This window comes from Eschrichtius robustus, chromosome 10, assembly GCF_028021215.1.
Source record: "Eschrichtius robustus isolate mEscRob2 chromosome 10, mEscRob2.pri, whole genome shotgun sequence".
Classification (NCBI taxonomy): domain Eukaryota; kingdom Metazoa; phylum Chordata; class Mammalia; order Artiodactyla; family Eschrichtiidae; genus Eschrichtius; species Eschrichtius robustus.
The window spans coordinates 10870973-10892535 of record NC_090833.1 but is presented as its reverse complement, the minus strand read 5'-3'; the positions used below and the strand labels follow the sequence as shown (position 1 = coordinate 10892535).

General features: G+C 44.8%; 1 protein-coding gene across 2 annotated transcripts in view; it reads right to left on the bottom strand.

Annotated features, from left to right (window-relative positions):
• Positions 1-8028: 8028 nt before the first annotated feature.
• The window catches only part of NR6A1 (nuclear receptor subfamily 6 group A member 1), a 210462-nt gene continuing 196927 nt past the window's right edge, over positions 8029-21563 (bottom strand). For both annotated transcript variants that reach the window (XM_068552292.1, XM_068552293.1), the window contains exons 8-10: positions 14628-14749; positions 10133-10285; positions 8029-8395 (exon numbers count right to left, since the gene is read on the bottom strand). In XM_068552292.1, the coding sequence (XP_068408393.1) occupies positions 8307-8395; positions 10133-10285; positions 14628-14749 (364 nt within the window). In that variant the 3' untranslated portion in view covers positions 8029-8306. The remainder of the gene's footprint in view (positions 8396-10132; positions 10286-14627; positions 14750-21563) is intronic.

Here is a 21563-nt window from a genome sequence, read left to right as displayed (position 1 = left end):
TCCTTGGAGCTTTCCTTAGTTCCTACACTGCTCCTAGGACTAGGTGTTGAATAGGGAAGGTCTGTGGAGAGGGAGCTTGCAGGGAGGGCAAGGATGGGGCTGTGGTCTCCATGGTGAGACTTGTTGCCAAGGGAACAAGACTCCAAGAGCCCTGGGTCTGACAGTTGGGCACTTTTGCCACAGGATCTGAGAGAGGCTGATTACCACTGTGGACCTAAAACCTGGGTGGGCAGCCAGGCCAAGTCAGAGAGGGGGCTTCTGGCTTTTCTGGGTTTCTGCTATTGGAGTATGAGGGGTTGCAGCTCCCCTCACACAGCTTCTTTTTGTGGATTGACTTCATTGAGCCCCTACTTTGAACCACCTATAGTGAATCCTCCTTAAACCTCCAAGATACAAGCACCGTCAACTCCATTTATCTGACAGGGACAGTGAGGATCAGAGAGGTATCTATCTGGGTCAAAGCCACATATGACTGGAAAAGGAAAGAGCTGGAATTAGAACTCAGGTGGTGAGACCTCTGGTTGATGTGTATGCTGTCACACAATCTGCCTGAGGAAAATGATCCCCCAGAGAGAGCTCCATGTAGCCACATCCAACCTCATCCTAACACCCTCCCCTGCCCACCATTTCTGGGGGTTTCTGGCTTCAGATTCTGACAACCCAGAGCTGCCAGCTGTCCTGTTTCCTCCTCAGTTAAATAGAGATAATCTTACCTCAGAGGGTTTGCATAAGAGTAAGGGTCTCTGTAGATCCTAGTAGAAGGCACTCAATCAGTGCTGGTTTTTATTCATTCCTGAGGTTACATACAAGTTATGTAAACTTAGGCACATTACTTACCCTTTCTGGGCCTTTGTTTTCTTACCTGTAAAATGGGATTATAGCATCAACTTCATAGGGTTGAGGAATCAGTAATCAAATGCACATAAAATGCTTATTAGCACAGCACTTAGCCTTGCTCTATATATGTTAATTACTTTATTATTCTTTACTTCCAGGTTTTTGCCTGGCACTCAAAGAAACCAAAAGTTCAGCATTAGTTAAGTAGCAATTTATAAATTTAGAGCAGTGTCCTAAATTTTATTCCATGGAACACTGTCCCAACAGAATTTTAACAGGAGGAAAGAATGGTCCATGGTCAAATACTTTTGGTAGACCCTGAGCTAAACAAAATTAAAGTTTTCTTTAGGTAGGACTTCTCAAAGCCTTTAATATGCCAGCGAAGGTTGCGAACCAATAAGAGGAAGGTAAAGTGAGTGCAGTATTTCCCAGATTTTCGGCAGTAGAACTCCTACTTCTCTTTCCATGGAGACACCTGTGGGTTCTCTACGTTCTGAGAAACCACAATTTGGTGTCTGTAGCATTCTACATATATTTGGGACAGCACTGCTTTTCAGATCAATTTGGGTCTGTTCATTCACCTCTTATAGAAATTAATCCTTTATTAGTTTAATTGAGTTTTGTTTTGTTAATAGCAAAAAGTTCAACCAAAGGCCATTCCTGAGCTTTGTTACAAACTCCACACATTCATATTCAGCACTATTGGAGTTGCTAAGGCCCAGAAGGGAGGAAGCCTGTTGTAACTTTGGTATCAGATAGACCTGGATTCAAAAGCCAATTCTGTCACTTACTCGTGTGTCATTTTAGGCAAATGGCTTAACTTCCTCGAGCCTCAATTTGCTTATGAGTAAAGTGGGGCTGAAACCTATACCTTGCAAAATTGTTATGAGGATTACAGGAGCCAAGGCATGTAAAACACAAATCCTAGAGCCTGGCACTCACTACCAGGCTTTTAGCAAATATGTTCCTTGCACCTCTGTGTCTTATCTGTTCCCTCTTGTGGGGCAAAAAAGAATCTACTAATTAGTTCTGCAGCATTTCCTTTACTCTAAAACCATCTCTTTCAAACCTCAAGGGCTCTCTGGTCCCTTGTGCTGGAGAAGGCTGAGGTATGGGAAGGCAGCTGGGCTTCCCCTCATTTCACACATGGGATTTAACAAAACTTGATCAGACTCCTCAGCCTTTATTTTCCCAAACTGAGCTTTCATCTTTCCTATCTGTCTTCAAATAACCCTCAACCCAAACTCCGCCACTTCTCTGATCGTAGGAACAGCAGGATTACAGGACAGTTGGGCAGGATCTAGGTTCAAGTCAGGACTCTGCCACTTCCTGTGTGACTTTGGGCACGTCCCTTGACCTCTCAGAGCTTCCATTTTCTCAGCTCTAGAAAACCTCATCTATTTTCTGGAAAAACAGGTATTAACTGGTTGGACCACAGTGACATACAGGCAGGCCACCCACCAGCACACTGCTGTCACTGAGATTTAGCTCTTTCCTGAGATTTAGCAGATGGTTTTCCTTCCTCTAACTCCTGAATGTGGCATTCAAGGCTCCAAGTGCTTCTCCAGCCACAACTCTTGCAAAAACCTCCCATCTGCCACCATTCCTGCCATGGCAGAACCCTGTTATGTCTGAATATTCCATATGTTTGATTCACAGCTGGGTCTTCAAACATGTTGTTGACCCCTCTGACTTGGTCTATCCTCCTCTTTCTGTCTGGTGACTTTCTTCAAGGCCTACCTTCAACACTTACCTGTGAAGCTCTTCCTGAGTCCCATGACCTCTCAGAGACTCCATTTTCTCACCTCTAGAAAACCTCATCTATTTTCTGGAAGGGCAGGCATTAATTGGTTGGACCACAATGACATAAACGTCCATACACATCCCCATATACATCCTTAATTACAATCCTGATCCCACTGTACTGCAAAGGTCTGAGTTTGCCTCCCCTGCTAGACTCAATTCCTCTAGTTGTGCCACTTTCTGGCTGGTTAGTCCCTTACCCTCATTTAACCTTAGTTTCTTCATTTACAAAATAGAGGTAATAATTCTTGAAGTTCAAGGAGGTTCAGGTTTGTGAAAAGTCCAAACACACTGCCTGGCACACAGAGCAGGCACTTCAGTCAGTATTGGCTCACTGATTCAAACAGTTCTGAGAGATCTCTGCCAGACTCTCTCAGCAATAGGAAGTGGGCGAGTATCAGCTACAAGCAGAAGCAATTGGTCTGAAGGCACACCCAGCTCCTAAGGACAACCCATCGTCCCTCCTCGGAACCCCAGACATGCTTCACAAACAGATGCCGTGTGCAGAAGGATTCACATTTATTGGTTCAAATACAGTACCTAACATTTGCTAAACATGCATTTCACACTAATTGGTCACATTTCCACAGGTAGTCAATTCACAGAAAAGGGCCCATCCCTTGCCAGATGGCAGGGTGGGAGGTAGCAGAGGGCCTGGGTAGCAGAGCCCGCCAACTATCACTTGGTCATGCAGGATTGATGGAGCCAGGTTGGCAGGCAGCCCTTGGCCGGCCCTTTGGGGACAAGGGCTCAAAGACATCCTGTTTACTCGACTCCTATACAGGACTGTGGGTAGAGGTGGGCCTCGGGTAGGTAGCCCAGGGGTAGGCTCATGGATGCACGTGCCACCAGAGCTCCTGAAGGTGGTGTCACGGGAGGTGGTGCTCCCTGTGCCTTGGATCATAGGAAGGAAATGGAAGCCTCTTCAAGGGGGTGGCTAGTCCCTGGCTGGGCAGGTGGGAAGGACTCCCCAGACATGGCCCAGACATTACAACACAGCCACAAGCCCCTATCGCAGGCCTGGGATGGCAACATAGACAAAAACACCAACACCCCAGGGCAGGCGGGGTTTCTTTCCCAACAGAAACATGTAAACAGAGCAGGAGCTACAGTATTCTTTTCCCACAAGATTCCTCAGAGAGGAATAGACCAGGATGTCACTCAAGAGGTAGTTTTTTTGTTTTTTTTTTCTTTTTCATGGAAATTTGAGTCAACAACATTATCACCTATTATAAGACATTTCAGAGAAAGAAAACAATGGTCACCAAAGGGCAAAAATGATCCTTTGGCTGGCAGGGCTGGCTCTCGGATTTGGAAGACTAGCCTCCACCATTAAGACAACCTTTTTCTTGGGCTCGAAGCAAGCTCTGGCCTGATTCACAGCTTCCCTTTGAGCCTGCAACTGATTCCTGAGCAGGCTGTGGCCCATTGAGGGCCACAGGCCCAGAGAAGGGAGGCCAGATGAGGACTGGATTAGGCAGAGGGACCAGGCATCTTGTGAGCCGGTAGAGGCAGGGTCACTGCGGCTTATGTTGCAGGACAGCCAGAATTCTTCAAGTCTCAAGGGAGCCCAGCTCTGGCCAAAGAGGAAGCCCCAAGATCTTTTCTGGGGGCCCCGCCTCTGAGTAAACAGTCCAGGTCTGGCTCCCAAGCCCAGAAAAGAAGCTGCTGCTTGTGGTAGCCAGGAGAGGGGTTTCTGGGGACCCTGTAATTAAATACACATCCCTGAGCTGTGGTCCTAGAAACCCTTGCCTCAAGGCTAACCAGTTTCCAGCACCTGGTGGAATGATTGCCATTTCTTATCCTGAGACACAGATAAAACATCATTTCACAGACACTGGACATAGATGCTTCAAGCTGAGGGAAAAGGGAGGAATGATCAACTGCAAAGGCAGAGGGGAGTGCAGGGGGACTCTCATGGATCAAGTTGGGGAAAGTAAGAGTGGTGGGGTTTTTGTTTATTTTTTTTTTTTTAATTTTTTTTTCTTTTTTTTTTACTTTAAAAAAATCAAAGAAAAATTTAAAGTTTAATAAAAGGGCTGGTCTAAAAGGCTGGATTTCTTAAAACAATTGCAAAATTTTAAAAAGCAACAAGGAAAAAAAGACACAGACCAGGGGCCCAGAGCTAAAGACTTGGAACCACTGCTCAACTTCCTGCCCTGCTGGGAGGCCAGAGTCCCTTTACTTTGGCCAACCTTGGACATGGCCTAGATGTTGCCCATACTGGGTTTGTCTGTCTGTCTCCATCTGTCCCATTCCCCAGTAAATTGAGAACAAAGGTAGGATATGGGCAGTAGAGCAAGGCAGCCAGCTCAGAGAGCCCAGGGCTTTAAGGACCTGGTGACACACTGGCCACGGCAGGACTCTCTTCCCTGACAAGGGGTGGCAGGTGAGAGGCACGGTGCTGTGGAGAGGGTGACTGTCATGATGCCATGGAGACCCCTCAGTTCCCTCTATCCCTCCTCCTCTGGATCTGGGGAACAGGACAGAGGTTCTTGCCTGCTGCTTTCTGTCCCTGGAGGTTTGCCCACCTCACTTAAGGATCAGGCCTGGCTGGGGGGCTGGGTATCCTCTGAGCCAGATGGAGTGCTTTGAGACAGGTTCTGGGGAGTTTCTCCAGACTGAGGGTAAAACCACCAAGCCTTGTGAAAGACTCCAAAAGTCTACAAAGGAGCCATAGAGCATGAGTTGTAGGTGAAGTTCCAAGATTCCAAACTTCTGTCTCGGGTCAAGAAAACATTCAAAGGGAAAGGAAGGGAATAGCTTGTACGTTTCAGTGCAGTGCAATGAGGTGGGATTCTCCTTTACCACACAGCCTTCAGAGTCGTATTTTTATGGTGGAAAAATTCTCACTCAAAGTGAGTGCTGCTGGTGGCAGGGGATCAGAGAGAGGACAGAAGGGAGGGGAATTACAGACAACATGCACAACTTTTTTCTTTTCCACTAGCAAAAAGGCTACCTGTTAACCAAACATCATGGGAAGAAAGGCAAAAAATAAACACATCAAACCTCCCCCTCCAACCTTTCTCTGTGTCCTTCAAACTGAATTCACAAATACATCTAGTGGCTGACCTAATGTCTCCACACTGCTAGCTACACTCCTACCTTCCTCTCATAATACCTGAGTTTGCGACGCAACACAGTCACTTTACCCTGTTTAAAAAAAGCCCACGTCATAAAAGGACTGGGTGCAGAAGACATTAAAGGTGGTCCACAGGTCAGGCTCCGGCTCGGAACACAAGGCCACTTGGCTCAGAGATTCTGCAGGGCTCTCAGCAATGAATGGGCTCTTTGTTCTTGTGGAATCCGCTGCAAACATTTGTAAAAATGGATTTGTACAATGGCAACTTGCAGAACCTTTCCCCCACTCCACAAATTAACAACTTGCTGTGTTTAATGCTGCATTATTAAAGAGACATGTTGCTGCCTCGTGGAGAGCAGTTCCCTCTGATACCCAACCCAACCAGTAAAATGCTTAATTTAAGAGAAAAGCAATTTCAAAAAATAATAATAATTTGGCCGATGGAGGTCTAGCAAAGAAAGATGCAGCACATTAGAGCCGTCCTGGAGAAGGGGTCTCTGATATGTGTATCCTCCCCTACCTTGAGGAAAGCGGCTCGGAGTCTGACCTGTAGCCAAAGAGTGTGATCTAGTTGGTTAAATAAAAGAGCAGAAAAACAAAAATATTGTGAATTTAGAAATAAACAAATACACACACACAAATCTTCCCATTGACATGTGAAAAACATTCTGGTTGGCGCTTTTCCTGAGGACCACGTCTCTTCTTTTTTTTTCCTTTCTCAGAGCAAATGGGGAAACGGCATTGGGAAGTAATGCTCTGAGTTTTAGATCCATCAAGGGATAAAGTCATCACTCTGCTGGTACCCGTAACATTTCACCGGAAAGAAAAAATTACAATCTGACGCGGACTACCCGATATGCACACAATGTTGTGGCCCTCTGAGTAAGTGTGCTAGGCTGAGCTGGGAAGAGAGCAAACAGCCTTTGACTAAACAAGCAAAAGGAGGTCCTGTAGGCCCCTCAAGCCTAGCCAGGGATGTACCCAGCTAACTGGCCTGTCTGCTGCATTGGCTGTGGGAGGTACGTGGGTTTAGGCAGGGACAACTGCTGTAGTAAGGCAGAGAAGGGAAAAGCACCTGAAAGAGTTCCATGACAGACCTTGTGTGACTACTGGCCAAAGCCAAGAGGGTAAGGAACATTTCCCAGGACTAGGTGGGGCAGGTAGTGAAAGAACAAGGGGTCCAGGCCATACCTGCAGAGGGGGCAGCCAGGCCTTTAGGCACATGAGGTAGTTTAAAGCCCCCCTTCCCTTCCAGGAGCTTTGGACTCTAGCCCTCCATACCTTGGTCAGCCAGGCCACGAATAACTCTAAGGGGCAGCTGGGCCACTCTGGGTCTTGGGCTTACTATTCTGAAGAAACCTGGTTTCATTTTGGGAGAGATTAGGAGAGCATGGAGTAGAATGTAGGGGCAAAAATTCTGGTCAGCAGACGGGTGAATGATCCTTCCAGCTGTTTGGAAAAGAGACTGCAGTTTTAGATTCAGATCTGGAGGTGGAATGGGATGGGGTGGGGAGAGAAACAGGGAACTCCAAAAGAGGAGTGTTTATGCTATTAGCAGTCTGGTCTTTGTCCCACTACTCTTTGAAGGTGAAAGGAGAGTAAATCAGTAGTGGGCATCAGGACTCTGGACATGACATTCTGAACTCACCTGTTTTTTCAAAGGGCCAATAAGAAGTCAAGTTTTATAAGGGAGAGGCAATGAGTCTAAGGAAAGTAAGGAAACTAGGTAGCTGTGAGCCCCAAGGGAGATGGTAGGCAAATCCCAAGGATTAGCTTACCACTAGGGCTTTGCCTAGGTGAAAAGGTGACAGTGGCAGAAATTAGTAGTGGTCGTATGGATGGTGGAGAGGGGAGGCCCCACAGTGTGGTGTGAGAAAAGAAACCCTTCTCCCTGAGGACTCGTCTGGAGGGAGGACACCTAACTTAGATTTGGTCACTGTGCCCGACTCTCAGCTTTCATGCTTTCCAAAGAAAAGAGATAGCTAAATCCTCATCTCTTGTCCTGTTCCCAATGTCTCACCCACTTTGCTTAGTAAACCTCCTAATACCACTTTCCCTTTTATGGTGTGCTCTCTTACCTGGTAATTCTGTAGCTAGAGAAAGGCAGTTTGCTCTCTGACAGACAAATGTATGAATCTGCTGAGAACATGTGGAAAAAGTAGGGTTGGTCACACCCCTCCCTTTCCACTGAGGTAGTCATCTTTGTCAATATTATGGAAATAGTCATCTCAGCCCCATCCCACCCTCTCCCTCAAAATACAAAAGAACTATCTCTAAACAATGACAACACTGTAACATTAAACATCTTCACATTCTGTAAACTGCAAGGAAATGCATCGGCTGCATTCACACAAAAGCATGTGCATCATGTTGAAGGCCATACATTCAACTCTGTCATGAAATAAATATATAGAAAAATGAGGTTAAAAAAACAAGACAAACAAACAAAAACTCTTTTGCTATGGAGGCAACTGGCAAGGCTGCTCCAGAGCCTCCATCTTGGTCTCTCTGGCTCTTTCTTCCGGAGCCTGTCCTGCCCACCCCAGGCCTTGCCATTGGCCTGAGGAGGGGTGCTGGGGACAGGTCACTCCTTGCCCACACTTGTCTTGCAGGAATGCAGCACCACCTTAAAGAGGAGGGGCAGCTGCTCCAGGGGTACATTCACCATCTTTCCTGGGAAAAGGCAGAAAAAGAAAAGTTAGCCGTGGCCACTAGTAGAAGGGCGTGTTTGCCTCCTCTTGGGCTGGTGAAAGAACACTGCCTTTTCTAGTGACTGGGGTGAGGAAAGTGCCACGAGTATTACAAAGGTAAAACAGACTGGGCTAACATCCTATTACCCAGACCTATTTTGGTGCCCTAGGGAGTCCAGTAATGGTGCAAGCTCTAATTGTTGCTACTATCCAAAGAATACTGAACTCTGTGCTAGGTGTTTAAATACATTATCTCATTTAATTCTCACAATATTTCTGTATGACAGATTTTACTTTTTAATCCCCATTTTACAGATGAGGAATCTGAAACTGAAAGGTATTCCTAGATGTCCTCTTAGAGCGAAAATAACATGAGAAACTTATATCTTATTTCATTTCCTAGTAGATTCTTTAACTAGCATTCTATAAAATACTGCTCTTCAGAATAGTATAATGGGTTAATAAAACGTAGCAAGGAAAAAGGAGGTGGGGTTTACAGGGGCAAATAAATTGAGAAATTCAGGGTTAAAACAGGTTTTTTTTATTGGAGGACTTCTAAGAGCACTCAGGATGCTAATATACTTTGTAAATATGAGGCTATAGTTCTTCTCCCTGACAGAACCCTACAGTCACCTGGCAATTTTTTTTTTTAAATACTGATGACCAGGCTCCACTCCATATCAGTTAAGTCAGAATCTTCAGAGGTGCAACGCAAGAATGGATATTTTTTAAAAGCTTCCCAGGTGATTCCAAGGGCTGTCAGTGTTGACAACCCAGCTCTGTGGGGGAGAGTGGGATATAATTATTGACCTGTATTTCACAGAGCACCTGATTAATATCTTGCTTGGTAGAACATAGTTTTAAAAATGCTGAGACATACACTATCAAAACACTCCTAAAATTCCAATAGTTTATTCAAGTCCAGTTCACATCTCCTAGACTATTTTGTGACCCAAAAAGTAAAATTTGATTTTATCAGACTGAAAATTTTTTTCCTTCAAAATTGTACTGCTGAATTTTACAGGAACAATCTCAGCCCAGAGGTCACATTTCTGAGCTGCCCCTCAGTATGTGCTAGATAACTATAAACAAGAATCTTTACCAAATGGAAGTAAAGCAACAACAAAAGCCAGGATTTCATGTTGAAATGGACCTATTTAAAATGTCAAGAAGCTCAGAAAGGGGTCAAGACCACAAAACAACTAAAACAAAAATTCCTTTGTGAACACAGGATTTTTGAGAATTATTTTAAAGATATCACTTTTAATGAAAGATCCTCAAAAACCTATAGGCAATTCTATGAAATAAAATCAATTAAATAATTGAGATATAGTTAGTTCACATGCCATAAAATCCACCCTTTTAAAGTATATAATTCAGGAAATGACGTTAATTTGAGAAACTCTGAGCTTCTTTCCCCATCCATAGAATGGCCATAATATCACCAACCACCAGTCCTGCAGAAATTGAGATTAAATGATATCAGGTCACAAAGGACCCTGCACATCACAGGAGCTTAGGAAATGTTAGATTCTCTTCCCTACAAAGAAAAAACAAACTTCTCATTATAATATAATTTTTCTGAGGGCAGGGGTAGTACCTCTTTTATTCAGCTGGTGATAGGCCTGGCATCAGCATCCTGAAAACACTGCTTTCCTCATTCCCTTCACAAGTTAAGAAAAGCAAGGAAGGGTTGGAAGCCCAGGACCCAGAATGTTACCTGCAATATAGCGAATCTCAGGTAAGCACATCATGAGGTCAGGAAAACGGTTCGGCTGATGTGTATATTTATATTCAGTGAAATCCTGGCAAATGTACCAATATCGTTTGTTCAATTGTTCCAGCTGCGAGGCACTGGTCAGACCCCTGATATCTGTGAAAAAACCACAGGAAATGGGAGGGGCTTTATAATGTGGAAGAAACACTGGCTCCTTGAATATGTGTATCTTTCAAAGAAAAGTTATTAAACATTGTCTCAACAGGGGATCTTCTCTCTTTCTGACATGGAGGAACAAAAGCTCTGGGTAAGGGAAGAGAAATAAGATAAAGGAAAAAATTATCAAGGACAATCACTAGACTGAGCCCCCTGAGGGCTAGGCTTATCTTTCTCAACTCTGTACCCAGCTCCCAGCACAGGGCTTGGCACAAAATGGGCACCAGTGGATGTTGAACAACTAACTGAATAATCTACCTTTCCCAATTTATCCTTCACAGTATCTTTATATTTGCTCTTTGCTGGAACCATTCAGAAATCTTCACGCTTCTACATATAATTACACATGGTCTCCTATGTGCTTCTACTCATACTATTCTACCTGGGTCACTGGTATTCTACTGGGTCACTCCAGTTTTTCTTTCTGTATATAAGTATACCTTGTTTTATTGTGCTTTGCTTTATTGCACTTCACAGATATTGCATTTTTCACAAATTGAAGGTGTGCGGCAACTCTGCACCAAGCAAGTCTATCGGTGTCATTTTTTCCAATGGCATTTGCTCATTTCGTGTCTCTTTGTCACATTTTGGTAATTCTTGCCATATTTCAAGCTTTTTCATTATTATTGGATTTGTTATGAGGATCTATGATCAGTGATCTTTGATGTTACTATTGTAATTGTTTTCGGGTGCCACAAACCACGCCCGTATGAGAAGGTAAACTTAACTGATAAATGTTGTGCGTTCTGACTATTAGGTTAACTGGCTGTTCCACTGTCTCTCTCCCTCTCCTTGGGCCTCCCTATTCCCTGAGACACAACAATATTGTAATTAGGCCAACTAATAATTGTACAATCGCCTATAAGTGTTGAAGTGAAAGGAAAAGTCACGTATCTCTCACTTTAAATCAAAAGCTAGAAATAATTAAGCTCAGTGAAGAAGGAATGTCAAAAGCCGAGACAGGCTGAAAGCTAGGCCTCTTGTGAGTTAGCAAAGTTGCGAATGCAAAGGAAAAGTTCTTGAAGGAAACTAAGAGCACTACTCTAGTGAACACACAAATGATAAGAAAGCAAAACAGCCTTATTGCCGATATGGAGAAAGTTTGAGTGGTCTGTATAGAAGATCAAACCAGCCACAACATTCCCTTAAACCGAAGCCTAATCCAGAGCAAGGTCCTAACTCTCTTCAATTCTATAAAGGCTGAGAGAGGTGAGGAAGCTGCAGAAGAAAAGTCTGAAGCTAGCAGAGGTTGGTTCATGAGATTTAAGGAAAGACGCTGTCTCCATTAAAGTGTGAGGTAAAGCAGCAAGTGCTAATACGGAAGCTGCAGCAAGTTATCTAGAGATCTAGCTAAGATAATTAAAGAAGATGGCTACACTAAACAACAGATTTTCAATGCAGACAAAACAGCCCTATATTGGAAGAAGACACTATCTAGGACTTTTCATAGCTAGAGAGAAGTCAATGTCTGGCTTCAAATCTTCAAAGAACAGGCTGACTCTCTTGTTAGGGGCTAATGCAGCTGATAACTTTAAATTGAAGCCAATGCTCATTTACCACTCCGAAAATCCTAGGGCCCTTAAGAATTACGCTAAATCTACTCTGCTTGTGTTCTATAAACGGAACAACAAAGCCTGGATGACAGCACTTCTGTTCACAACCCGGTTTACTAAATATTTCAAGCCCACTGTGCAGACCTACTGCTCAGAAAAAAAGATTCCTTTGAAAATATTACTGCTCCCTGACAAAGCACCTGGTCACCCAAGAGCTCTGATGGAGATGTACAATGAAATTAATTTTGTTTTCACGCCTGCTAACACAACATCCATTCTGCAGCCCATGCATCAAGGAGTAATTTCAACATTCAAGCCTTACTATTTAAGAAATACATTTCCTAAGGCTATAGCTGCCCATAGATAGTGATTCCTCTGAAGGATCTGGGCAAAGTAAATTGAAAACCTTCTGGAAAGGATTCACCATTCTAGATGCCATTCATGATTCACAGGAAGAGGTCAAAATATCAACATTAACAGGATTTTGGAAGAAGGTGATTCCAACCCTCATGGATGACTTTGAGGGTTGAACCAAGACTTCAGTGGAGGAAGTACTGCAGATGTGGTGGAAACAAGAGAACTAGACAGAATGAGAAGTGAAGCCTGAAAATGTGACTGAATTGATGCAATCTCATGATAAAACTTTAACAGATGAGGAGTTGCTTCTTATGGATAAGCAAAGAAAGTGGTCCCTTGAGATGGAATCTACTCCTGGTGAAGAAGCTGTGTGAAGACCGCTGAAATAACAACAAAGGATTTAGAATATTACAAAAACTTAGTTGATAAAGCAGCAGTAGGGTTTGAGAGAATTGGCTCCAAATTTGGAAGAAGTTCTACTGTGGGTAAAATGTCCAAACAGCATTGCACGCTGCAGAAAGTTCGTTCATCAAAGAAAAAGTCAATTGACGTGGCAAATGTCACTGTGGTCTTATTTTAAGAAATTGCCACAGCCACCCCAACCTGCAGCAACCACCACCCTGATCAGTCAGCAGCATCAACACTGAGGCAAGGGCTTCCCTGGTGGCACAGTGGTTGAGAATCCACCTGCCAGTGCAGGGGACACGGGTTCGGGCCCTGGTCCAGGAAGATCCCACATGTCGCAGAGCAACTGAGCCCGTGTGCCACAACTACTGAGCCTGTGCTCTAGAGCCCGCAAGCCACAACTACTGAGCCTGCGTGCCACAACTACTGAAGCCCACGTGCTTAGAGCCCGTGCTCCACAACAAGAGAAGCCACCGCAATGAGAAACCTGCGCACCTCAATGAAGAGTAGCCCCTGCTTGCCGCAACTAAGAAAGCCCGCATGCAGCAACGAAGACTCAACGCAGCCAAAAATAAATTTAAAAAATAAATTAAAACAAACAAACAAAAACAACACTGAGGCAAGACCCTCCACCAGCAAAAAGATTACAACTTGCTGAAGGCTCAAGGATGGTTAGCATTTTATAGCAATATTTTTTTTTTGAGGTATGTACTCTGTTTTTTAAGACATAATGCTACTGCACACTTAACAGATCACAGTATAGTATAAACATAACTTTCACAGGCACTGGGAAACCAAAAAATTCATGTGACTCACTCTATTGCAATATTCACTTTATTGTGCTGGTCTGGAACCAAACCTGCAATATCTCCAAGTAGATGTCTCTCTCATTCTCATATATGTATATATATATTATATAGTGTGTTCATATACATATAAACACACACAATCCCCCTTTTTCGTATATAGAATATAAATATTCTATACGTAAATCTTACCCAGGCTTTGAGGCCCAGCTCTCAGATTTCTGGTCCTCCAAGTAGTTGTTACTGATCTCCCCCCATCTGAGGCTCAAGCCATGTAACAAGTGCCATCAGAATGTATACTTCTTGAGGCCAGGAACCTGGGATCTAATTTATTTCAATGTCTTTAATGCTCAACACAGGGCCTGGCCTAAGGGAGGCACACAGAACACCAGATAAATGCATGAAAGGTGCAGAAGCAAGAGGAAGAGGTCAGTACTGAGGGAGGAGTGGGCAAAGAGGAGGGGATCAAGAGTCTCTGGACTAGGAAACTGAATACCAGAACATAGCATTTTCAGTGTCATAGGCAGCAAAACAGCCCAGCCCCACTCTGAGAGTAGAGTACTCATATGCTACTCTGGAAGAAAGGGAGCACAAATTCTCCTGCATACTCTGCTTACCAGCAGCTACCAAGCACCACTCTGCAGGTAATACTCCATGTAAATCACACCCACCACTCTTCGAATTAAAGCCATGCTTGATATGGGTGTGTGAGTTTTGTGCACCCCCGCTCTGCCCTGAAGGGGCCGTCAGCCTGTCACAGATCCCTTATCTCAGTAGTTTCATCAGTCACTCTGCTCTTCTTCAGTCGCTGGTAAACTTGGTGCATATTTTAAATGACGCATGTACTGTCCTTGACGTCTGTGTTTAAATGCATTAAAACTGACTAAACAAAGCAAATCCTCTTCCTTCCTCTATGAGTTATAGAGGTTGTGGCATTTAGGTTTGAAGAAAAAATCCAAATCATGCTCTGCACTATAGTGGGGCAGAATGATGATGAGGGCAGCACAGGACTTCCAAGATCGGTACCCACATGGTGTGACAGATTCTGTGTGACAGTCCTGAGGGTAAACGGGGTAGGGGTGAAACATGAAGGCAAAAGGGCAAATATTCACTGGCAAAAAAAAAAAAAAAAGTCTTTTCTTCCCACGCCCAGTTACTCACCTTGATTTAGGAAGTTAATTGCTTTCATGCAAGCATACTCCTCATTGCTCACTTTTAGCTGATGGAACTTGTGATACAGGTAGATGAGCCGCTCAATCACCTCCATCCCTTCATCACTAAATCTGGGGAACAGACACCGGTGTTAATAATGGGCTCTGATTACCAGTGGAGGTAATGGAAGGGAGGTAGAAGTCACCTACAGCTCCTTAAGGTAGCTAAGATAGGAAAGAGGCTGAGCTTGGGGGAAATGGAATCCAGACACATTTGTGAAGGACAGGTGAATCCATGGTTTGTCTAGAGGCCAAGGCAGCTCATACAAGCTGCTGTTCCCAAGGTCAGCTGGGGTCAATCAAATCTAAGTTCAAATCCAGCTCCATCACATACAAGCTGTGAGACCTTGGGAAAGTCCTTTGACCTCTCTAAGCTTTGAGGACCTCCTCTGTAAAATAATGCTTGCCTGCTTGGGGTAACAAGGGTCACGGGGGTTTGGGATGTAAATGTAAAGAAGTATGACATCGTTAAGATACTGCTGTTGTTGCGATGCAGCCTCTAGTAACAATGGCAGCTACCATGGTGACTCTATGTGAGCTACTGCCACGATGAAGAAAAAGCTGCTGATTGTATTTAAGTTCACTGTTTCCAGCATGGCTGAGGTTACGCACAGTGAACATTTTTACTGGCATCCCTGACTTCAGCTAGAGAGGGAGGGAGGGAAACATAAATTGAGCCTCCATGTCATGCCAGTCTCTGTGCTGGGCACTTTATGTGCATTATCTCATTTAGTTTTCTCAGCCCTATGTGCTAGGTGAGATTATAATCACCATCGTACAGATGAGAAACTGAAGTTCAAAGAATAGAAGGGACTGGTCCACAAGCACACAGCTAGTTGGTAGCAGAGCTAGAACCTTGAACCTGGGCTAACTCCCTAAGGCCTTGATTTTCTCAATATCTGAGGTGGCATCCATTAGCAGAGAAGACTCAACGCTGACCATGCTGCTTTTTTTCTTTTCTAAATGTTTTTTCTTTCAGGAGTATTCTTTTTTTAAATTTATTTTAATTTTATTTATTTTTGGCTGCATTGGGTCTTCGTTGCTGCACGCGGGCTTTCTCTAGTTGCAGTGCACAGGCTTCTCATTGCAGTGGCTTCTCTTGTTGCGGAGCACGGGCTCTAGGAGCGCGGTCTTCAGTAGTTGTGGCACACAGGCTCAGTAGTTGTGGCACACGGGCTTAGTTGCTCTGCGGCATGTGGGATCTTCCCAGACCAGGGCTCGAACCCATGTCCCCTGCATTGGCAGGTGGATTCTTTTTTTTTTTTTTTTTTAAATTATTTATTTATTTATTTATTTATTTTTTGGGCTGTGTTGGGTCTTCGTTTCTGTGCGAGGGCTTCCTCTAGTTGCGGCAAGCGGGGGCCACTCTTCATCGCGGTGCGCGGGCCTCTCACTATCGTGGCCTCTCTTGTTGCGGAGCACAGGCTCCAGACGCGCAGGCTCAGTAGTTGTGGCTCATGGGCCCAGTTGCTCCGCGGCATGTGGGATCTTCCCAGACCAGGGCTCGAACCCGTGTCCCCTGCATTAGCAGGCAGACTCTCAACCACTGTGCCACCAGGGAAGCCCCCATGCTGCTTTCTTTGGATTAGGAGTTAATTCCTTGGGGAAACACTAAGTTTTAGGCAAAGGAGCCCTAGGCTGGGGGACTAATACTCTGGGTCATAGTGGGGAATATCTTATACCAGAAATGGAGATACTCCCAAACCAAGGAGGCAAAGGCTTAGTGGGGAAATAGTTTATACAAGCTGGGGTCAGGCCCAGCATCCACTCTTCTAGGTGTTCCAGACAGGCCTCTGATGCAGCTGAGTCAGAGAGAGATGCTTAGCCTCAGAGTTGCTTCCTGGTGACTTGTTCAGATCGGGGTACTACAGCCCCATGCTAGGCAAGAAGCCCCTATCTGGGTAGGGTCCAGAACTCCTGGGAATGTACTACTGCTGTCTGGGTCCTATTGCTTTCTGTGTTGACTCTGAAGGCTTTGCAAGGGCTTGGCTTCCTGGCCAGGCAGGACATTTTCTCTTCCCTGGGGAAAGCCTGGCTCCTGTTGGGGCCAGAGGCACCTGCACTTCTCAAGCACCAGGGGGAGCCACAGCAGCAGTTACTTGCAATCCGGAGCCCTGACCCTCTGGGTCCCAGTTTGCTAATTTGAACTACCATGTTTCTCTCTGCTCCTGGCCCAATGGCTTTTACAACTTTATTAATATGTTCTCAGATTGGCTGATAGACCCACTTATATTTAATAACCACTCTAATAACCATATCTATTATTCTACCATTTGTTGAGTGTTTGTTACTTGCCAGGCGCTTTGTTAAATATTTTACATACATCATTTCATTGGATACTTCCAGTAAGTCCACAAAAAAGGATATTATAATCCTCTTTGTTCACTTGTGGAAACAAAGGCTCAGAGAGCTTATTTACTGTGCCCTTATTGTATTCTTACATTTTACCCTCCTGCTAATCTGTGAGAAAAGTAGTATCACCTTCATGTTAGGGAAGAAGAAGCAGAAGAGATGCCTTCTCCAAAGTTCTAAGTGAATAAAACAAATTAGTGGTGGTGGGGACAAGGTTTAAACCCAAGTTTTCTCATTCCAAGTCTGTCGCTTTCTCAGCACTACACTGTCCATTCCCTGACTGTCTTGTTCTTAACTGGCAACTGGGAAAGGCTACCACGTGCTACCACAGGGGATACCTCAGGAGGTCTGTGTTCCCAGAGCAACTCAGCTCAGGGCCCAATCCAGAGTGGGTGTTGGACTCGCTGCAGTGCATAGAACTGCCCCTCCGCTGCCTCCATGATGCTGAGACCTGCAGGAAGCAGTGTGCCTGTGAGTGAAGATCACTCCTCATCACAGTACTTTGTCAGCTACTTCTGTTCTTGAGAGGGAAAAGGTCTTTACTGAAAACGCCCATCAGTATCTGTCTGGAGGGGTGGGGAAGAGATGGGATGGGGTAGGGCATAAAAAAGGAGGATGCAGCAGTGTCAGCATCTGTCTGGTGGCCAAGCAGTATAGCAAGTAAAGATAACACTCTCTCCCCTCATCAGTAACCTGTTGCCGCAAGTGCTCACTCTGGCTCTGCAGAACCTGCAGGTGTGTGGCTACCAGCCAGACCCCTAGACAGCAATGCTAAACCTATTCCCAGTTGAGTCTTGACCTGAGGGACACAAAGGAACTCCCACATGCCTGGCCTGAGTATATGACCCAGATCTGCCCTCTCTCTTGGGGAGAGCACATACCCTCTTTCCCAAGCTTCCTAGGATAGGCAACCAGCATGGACCCCTGGCAGCCAGCCCAGCAGCCCCCACTCAGTCTCCACAGCCTGACTGCAAAGATTTCCTCCACACCCCGCATCCCGCCCCTTGATAAACAAATTGTTCTCTGTTCCATGGGCCTGCTTTCTCCTGCAGCCGTGCCTCCTCCACATCTGCCCACTCCACAGTTCTAACGCCCCTGTATTCCCTGTCTACAAATTATCAGCATTCAAAGCCTGAAAGTTGGACAAACACACCCATTCTTCTTCTAGGTTACCATTACACAAGCATGTTAGGACAAGGAAAACATTCCTGCCAGGATCCCCCAAACCACTGGACCATTCAGTCAGCAATTGAAGCTGACACTGTGTAAGTTATGTCCCATTAAGGGGACTGAAAGGCCCAGTTGTCTCTTTTTCACTCATCTAAATGCACCTACTCCCAGAAGCAGTCATCAGCCACATCCTTAGAGGAACTGCCATCTCAGCACCCACATATAGACTCCAGGATGAAAAGTAAGACTGCAGCTCCAGGACACATTCCAGAAAGTCAAACTTTTGAGAAGGCTGAAAAATTTAGTAATGGTGAAGAATCTGGGCTTTAGAGCACAACAGATCTAGATGATAATCTCAACTCCATCTCTTTTAGCTTTATAGCCTTGAGTTTTCACCTCTCAACCTCATGCTCCTTCCTCATGTGTGGAACAGGGTTAATATTAGTACAGTCTCTTAGGGAAGTGGTGAGGACTAAACAAATAATGCTTGCAAAGCACTTAAGATGGAATTTGGCACAATAAACAGTCTATAATTGTTAGCTATTATCATTATTAACAGCAGCAGCAACATCACTCGTGTTATCACAGCAAAAAGAAAAGACTGTGTTTCCTGAACCTTACAGCTAGGGTCTTAGCAGGGAAGCTGTGAGGCAACTTTCCAGAGATCTGGCAGAAATGGAGCTAGTGTCCACGAGATAGAAGTGTCCATTAAAGCCCATCTAGTGCAAGGCATCTTCTCCTAAGAGTGAAGGAGTCTTGATTAGGGCCAGGAGCAGTCACTGGCTGGTGCTACAATCTGCTTTAAATCAAATTCACCCAGCTCACTGTCTGATAACAGCCTGATTAAGGAAAATGGGCACCATAAATTTGATTCCATATTTGAGAAGAGAAAAGGAGGTGGTCATGTATCATCTGGGAAAAGTCCTTTCATGACAGCAGGAACTCGCTTGCACTCAACAGTTGTGAAAAAGTAAAGGCATTTTGTGGGAGTGGGAGTAACGCCAGAGTAGGCAAAGTAGGGAAGAGCTGTGGCCAATTACAGACTCCACACTCTCCACAGTCTGGGGACTGCCTTACAGTGATGAACCTGATTCCAAAGGTTCTCGTACTTCCATTTCCTCTGGCCTCCTGGGCAGTTCCACATGCATCTCAGACTCAACAGACCCCAAGTCAAACTCAGAGCGGCTCATCTCTCAACTTGTTCTTCCCAGGCTCCATTATCTTGGCTAAGAGAATCGGTGCCCACCTGCCTGGCAGTATCCCCAACTTTTCCACTCACTGAGGTCCCACTGACTTTACCTCCCTGTCATCTCTTAACTCTGTGCTGCCCTCTCTATTCCCATGGTCACTGCTGCCTTGTCCAGGACTTGTTTATTTTTACCTAGGCTATGGAACAGCTTCCGACACAGCCACTGTCTTCTAGCCTTGTCTATGCAATCCATCCTGAACTTTATAGCCACAGGGATCTTTCCAAAATGCAACCTGACATGTAATTGCTCTACTTAAAAACGTCCCATGACTTAATACAATTCACACAACAAAATCCGAGTTTTCTAGATTAGCATTTGAGCACCTTCATGACTTGTCTTTCCTGTACCTTTCTCTCCTGTCGTTTCTCCCCTCATTTCTCTACCTCTCAGATATATTCTCTCTATACCCTAAATCCACAGGATTGCTTTTTGGTTATCTGCACAAACCAACCACCCAGAATCTCTAACTTCTAGGACTCTGTGTTATTCTCCTGCCTGCCTCTTATTCTCTATAATCTACCTAGAAAAATGCCACTTCAAGATGCAGCTCAAATGTCTTTTCCTCTTTGGCAACCATTCCCTGATTATGCAAGTAGAGGTACTCACTCCTTAGTCTATGCTTTCACAGTCCCTCATATGCCCCTCAATCTCCACTAATATCACCCTGAACTGTAGATTCTATCTGCTTCTATTTGCCTCCCAATCCCCTAAACCAAGAATACGGGCTCTCATCTCAGATACCATGTCTGTATTATCTGTTATCCCAACACCCCTCCTCCAGGCACACACAACACGTGCTCAGTAAATGGGCATGTTGAACTAACATGTTGAAGTTTAACCTATATTTTCCCATTGAAGGATTCCACAGTGGAATGAGAGTCCTAACAACGAATCTACTTCTTATCCTCAGAACCCACTTGCAAGCTCAGCTGCAACATGTGTTCCAGAGTTAGCACTGTTCAATACAACTTTCTGTGACGATGGAAATATATATATATATCTGCAACTGTCCAATACAGTAGCCACTAGCCACATGTGGCTCCTGAGCACTTGAAATGTGGCTACTGTAAATGAGGAATTGAATTTTTAATTTTAAGTAACTTAAATAGCCACCTGAGGCTAGCAGCTACTATACTTGATAGTGCAGCTCTAGATTCTCCTTGGTAAGGACCCTTCCTAGAAAATAAAAATTCCCTCACTAGTTCAGCTGCTACTGGTCCCTGCCTTGCTCTTGGGGCTCAAGGGATTGGAAACAGTGGGATGAGGTGTCTTTCATGAAGCTTAAAGCCACAGAGAACCCTGCATGGCCAGTGATTCTTGCCTACCTGCAGAGGGCATGGGAAAACTCACCATTCTATAGAGACGGGAGCCCACAGGCTGACTTTGCAGGCAGCCTCAGGCTGCACTGGTGGATTCCAGGCAAATAGGGAGGCTGGGCTCACTGGGCCAGCTCTGCAAACCCTGACAATATTAGAGCAGGCTGACTACTATCCAAACACTCAGTCAGCCCAGAGATACAGAGCAGGAGACAGGAATTTGATGGAAACAATGAATTAGAGGCTCAAGACAAGGGGTTAGGTTATCTGCAAAATCAGATAGCTCTGTTTAAGGACAAAATGTCATCTGGGTTAAAAACTCTGTCATTTATAGATTACCATCAAGCCTGTAAGCATCATTAATAAGGAAATATTAGAAAACCAAGGGGAGAAAGTACCCAGACTCCTCCCTCCCTCAGCTGTGCAAAGGGCCCTTGAAGGTGTTAGAGCTTTGCTCCCAGCCTAAGTCTCAGCTTATCTTTATGCCATGGTGATTAAGTGGCAGAGGGAGATGCACCTCAGTCCTGTGTAGAGAAGTTTGGGGGTTGGTACTCTACCTTCTCCAGCTTTCTTCGATGGAGGAACCTTTTCTTCCCTCTTTCTTGGTGCTCTGGAATCCCATGACTTCCATTATTTTAAACTGTCTAATAAAGGTGAACTATTGAAAGGACTATTAAAATGCGATTTAAACTTTATTTTTCACATGGATATATCAGTAAGTCAGAAAAGTTGTTATCAAGAGATCATTTTCCTGATTTTGGGGTGTCACCATGTGCTCCAGGTCTCCAAAATGACTGA